The sequence below is a fragment of the Teleopsis dalmanni genome, chromosome 2 (assembly GCF_002237135.1).
Source record: "Teleopsis dalmanni isolate 2A chromosome 2, ASM223713v2, whole genome shotgun sequence".
NCBI classification, from domain to species: Eukaryota; Metazoa; Arthropoda; class Insecta; order Diptera; family Diopsidae; genus Teleopsis; species Teleopsis dalmanni.
The window spans coordinates 88874532-88879426 of record NC_051847.1 but is presented as its reverse complement, the minus strand read 5'-3'; the positions used below and the strand labels follow the sequence as shown (position 1 = coordinate 88879426).

The 4895-nt window shown below is 27.8% G+C and overlaps 1 protein-coding gene and 1 long non-coding RNA gene across 3 annotated transcripts; one reads left to right on the top strand and one right to left on the bottom strand.

The window, feature by feature from the left end:
- Nucleotides 1–104: 104 nt before the first annotated feature.
- Nucleotides 105–748, bottom strand: LOC119677623. Its single transcript, XR_005252279.1, has 3 exons — nucleotides 648–748; nucleotides 491–593; nucleotides 105–396 (listed from the first exon to the last, which is right to left on the bottom strand). It is a non-coding gene; the product is annotated as an uncharacterized LOC119677623 (long non-coding RNA).
- Nucleotides 749–2296: 1548 nt separating this feature from the next.
- On the top strand, nucleotides 2297–3923 carry LOC119685183 (probable serine hydrolase). 2 transcript variants are annotated; one of them, XM_038099408.1, is made up of 3 exons: nucleotides 2297–2855; nucleotides 2911–3460; nucleotides 3530–3923. In XM_038099408.1, exons 1-3 carry the CDS (start codon nucleotides 2835–2837, stop codon nucleotides 3856–3858), a joined length of 900 nt encoding a protein of 299 aa, XP_037955336.1. In that variant the 5' UTR covers nucleotides 2297–2834; the 3' UTR covers nucleotides 3859–3923. The 2 variants fall into 2 exon arrangements, with proteins under 2 accessions (XP_037955336.1, XP_037955335.1); XM_038099407.1 differs by having other exon boundaries at nucleotides 2299–2855; nucleotides 2911–3923.
- Nucleotides 3924–4895: the final 972 nt, after the last annotated feature.

Below are 4895 nucleotides of genomic sequence, written 5' to 3'. Positions count from 1 at the left end.
AGTTAGATTAAGTTATTTAAAACTACAAAATTAATAATTAGAATTAAGTTAATTTCTAATAAAACTTACTAAAAAATGTAGTAAACATCTTCCTATTTCCTCTCCATTTAGATCGCCGTCATTTAATAATGAAAATTGTAGTTGCTGTCGTTCTAAAACTAGCTGTTGTTTTTTCAGAGCGCATAACCAACTTTTTTTCAGCACATCACTGTTTTCATTTAAAAAGTTGTGAAGAACACAGCAGAATCGTATAACGCAGAATCATCGAGAATCAAGACGGGTATTCCGACATCATTAATCACCCTGCTTTTGTCCTCTAAAGCAATATAATTTTCTAACTGTCTCTTTAGTGATGAGTTTTCCAGGATATCCAGCATTTATATAAAAAAACGGTATCTGTAAATAAACAATAAAATATATTTATTGAATTTTTATATTCATTTATAAATTTGTTGAAATTCCATTGTTTATTTACGCATAAATTACTTACCTATTATCTACGAGGGCAAACAAAATGATCGAGTACCACCCTTTGTAGTTGTAGTAGTTAACACCATTCTGAGATTCTGGTTTTATTTCAATGTGGCTTTCATCTTTAATGTTGTTTACAATTAATATGTTTCAGTAATAATAAATTGAAAACTTACCCATTGCACCTAAACTTTATGGAAAACTGAAAACTTCAAATCCTCTGATGCACCTTGTTGATTAACCTTGTTGTTTATTAATGTAAATGCATTACACAATATTTTACACAATACCGTTATTTTTCTTTGTGTTTTATTTGTAAATAAAAGAAAGTTCTTTTATAGCTTTTTTGATATATAAAAGATCTAAAAGCTGTATAAATTAACTTATTATATGTGAACGCTTCCTAATTTATAAAAATGAGCAAGTGCCTAAATGAGACAGTGCGAACATGGTATTACTACACTTTTTTTACTTATTTCGTATCCGTAAATCTTAATGTAATTTCATTAATGTGTACTAAAATATATATTTTAAATATAAATACTTAATTTACCTGCAAATAGAGATTTCTCATGTTATCTCATATAACATTCCTAACTTTAATAATACAACATGTATGTGATAGATTGATTCTCCAAACTTTTGAAGCTTTCCCTAGTAGACTAATATCGTGAGATCACACACAATTGTTCCTTTGGAGAAATTGTAGTGCGACTTAATGTTAATTTTTTGGAAGTATGGACGGACATCCTTAAAAAATGTTTGTGGATTTTACGGTTACTACTTCGATTTACGGTTACTACTACTGCTCCGTTCGCACGTTTTTGTGTTGCAGCAAAGTGCGGTAAAAAACTAGGCAAATATTATATATTAATAAGTCTACGTATATATGTAAAAATCAAGCCAAATTAAATTTGGTATTAAAATGAATTTATTTATTAAAAAATTTAAATAAAAAAACGTGGTAAAAATAATAGTAATAAAGTAGGAAAGAGTAGTACTTTATTTTTTGATACAAATTAGAGACTTTAGTAAGAGACATTTTGTTTTTTACCGCATATTAAGTATTACATATATTATCAAACAAATCAATATAAAAAGATCAGTACGTAAAGCATGATAGATACGATAAAGCATGAGCTCGTACTTTGTGCGCATACTAGGAGTGCGTTCTTCTTTAGCTATTATATATTTATACATTTTATTTTAGTTTTCATAAGGTGTATTCTTTTGACATAAACGCTCGAATAGAACAACTTCTTTTTGCTTAACAATAACTTGGCATCACTGCCTAAATCAGTAAACATATGACAAGTAAAAAAATTTGACACAAATATGTGGTTGATAAATAGATGTTCATACAAAAATATTGTAAATTTTATAAAAAAATGTTCTTTTATATAAATATATAAAAAGTGAATGACTCAAAAAAAAGGTTGGTAAGCATAATATATTGTATCTAAATTTATAAAAAGAAATATACATTTTTCTAGGCTTTATCAATGAAGGCATTCATCAAATATTTGAAATTTTGGATAGGTAATATGAGATCGTCAATAAATTCATTTATATAACTTTTAAACTTCAAATATCATTAGTTAAAGCCAAAGGATCAGTATTTAACACTGTTTTATTTTCTAGCAATTGTCTTATAACTTTTTGCTTTTATTATAACGATTGTGTTTTTGTATTTATTTATAAAGTATGTGCTGTATTCATAATACAGAAATTAAAAATTCATTAATAAATAATTTACTAATCACTTCTCTACAATTACTTACTTCTCATGTCAATCATCTTCAACTTTGAGACACACTTGATATTGTGAATAAGAATTGGAGAGTCATATATAGAAATGCAACGCTGTATAAAAATTTCAAGACATTCGACTTCTTTTTAACCATTGTCAAGTATATTTAATGTTTTTGGCACAACTAAGAATTTACGCATTATTAACATAAACTGCAAAATACTACTGATGTGAAATGAAAAAAAAACATAAATAAGAAAAAATATCTGGAAGGCTGTAAAATATCTGCCTTCCATAAATTATTTAAATTATAAAAATGTTTAAAAATTATATTTGGTCGTTAGCAAGTTAAGGCGAATATGTTATAATCGTGATTACAACTGCTTTCTTATCACACAAAACTTAAAAACTATGAACATTTACACGATGCGATAAATATAATTAAAACAAACAAGACCAAAATATATTTTAAATATTTTTAATTCGATTGTCTGGCAACAAGTTTAGTTCCCAAAAAATCAGCAATTGAAGAAAGCAGCAAAGGTCGGTAAATGTTGTTGAAGTTTTGAAGCAACAATCGTTTGTGGAGATTTTTAACAATTCGGATATTCAAATGGACTTTTCAAAAGTTGAGGTAGTATTCTATTTACAAAAAATAGCAATAAATATTATAATTTAAGTTATAATAGTATGAAGATGTGCGAATTCCCGTGCCTTGGGGATATATTTCTGGTCGTTGGTATGGCAATAGAAATCGACGTCCAATATTGGCACTGCATGGTTGGATGGATAACTTAGGTACTTGGGATCTATTACTACCACATTTACCGAAACATATTGGTATCCTCGCTATTGACTTCCCTGGACATGGACAATCATCGCACCTACCTCAGGGTATGCAATATCATGTGATCGATTATGTTACTATAGTTATGCACATTATAAAAGAATATAATTGGAAAAAAGTATCACTTATGGGACATTCAATGGGTTCAGTTGTAGTATACCTCTATGCAGCATTATATCCTTCAATTGTGGATTTAATAGTAAACATCGATTTAATAAAACAAGCTTTCTGGAAAACTGATTTTGAAATCAATCGTTTTGAACGTAATCTAATAAGACGCCGAAATGATATGACTGAAATAACAAATAGAAGTGAACCAAAATCATATGATTTCAAAACTTTAGAAAATATAGTTCATGAAGGATTTGGCCGTTCCGTTGATATTGAGAATTGTAAATACCTTTTATATCGTAACATTACCAAATCACAAATATCTCCAGATAAATATTATTTTTCGACAGACGATAGAATAAAGTATATGGAACTATTTACGGCCACCTATGAACTTACATTAAAACTAAATAAAAGAATTAGAAACATTCCATATTTTGTGATAAAAGGCTTGAATTCTTCATATCTTAATGAAGATTCGAGTGAAATCTTAAAGGTACTACGCAAAAATAATCCACACTTTGAATATTACGAAATTGATGGGACACATCACTTACACTTGAATAATGCAGAAGAAGTGTGTAAATATCTTAATCCATTTTTGAACCGTCACTGTCCTGCTGAGCTTAGTTCTTGGTCAATTGATGATAATATTGAGGACGTAAGGAGTAAATTGTAAAATTTTCGTTCTAATTTTAATGTAAATATGTACATTTGTTATTTTATTTTGTATTGGGAAAATAATATTTGATGAGTTAATAACTTAGTTTCTAAAATATCTTAATTATTATGTACATTTTTGTAAGGGTAATTAAAGCAGATTATTTTTAAAGTTGGTAAGATATGCAATTGCATGCGTTATTTATTTTAATAAAATTTGTTGAACATAAAAAAAAAATTAATAATATTTTACAGACGTAAACTAAAAATTTTTTTTATTGAAGGTGACAAAATATAAAACTCAAAATAGACTTCTTGTAGTCTGAGTCAGAGACGCAGCTTGGAAAACCATTTAGAGGTTACGGTACGTAGAATGAGTGCAGCTTTTTTTTAGTATGTTACCTATGGCCTTCAGCAGAGATTTTAATCCATTAAATACCACTACTTAAGATTAAAATGTATGTAGATTTTAATCATCGACTTGTAAAGAATCAGTAATTCCAATCCAATGTGATTTATTAATAGCAGAGATTAGCTTTATCACAATAGTAAATAATATCATGTCAAAAAATACGGGTAACAATAAGACAAGGGTAAAAAAAGAACATCACGTTTACAGTTTAGAATGTGCATCCAGTATAAACCAGAAATGACTTACATATAATCAAGTTAAAATTATAATTTTATAGCAAAAATCTAACAATCAAAACAACGAATAAATTAATTTTTCTTTGAAATCAAGTAGAATGAAATTAAAAGAGAGTAGCGTTCGGATATGAATCTATGTTGAGAAATTTTAGAGTCTTGTCACGTATACACATATACTGCCAAGACCTCCGATACGAAGATCTCTACTAAAGTGTTTCGACCTGATATACCAAAACACTTTCATGGTAGACACTTATCTTAACTTAAAATTGATTAATTCCAAGATATTTATTTCTTAAAAGTACAATGCGTTTTTATGGGGTGTGTTGTGTTATGTTACTAGAACTAACTTTTTGAAGTAGTTATATATGAATTAACTTTTCGAAGTAAATCATATATAATCACTTC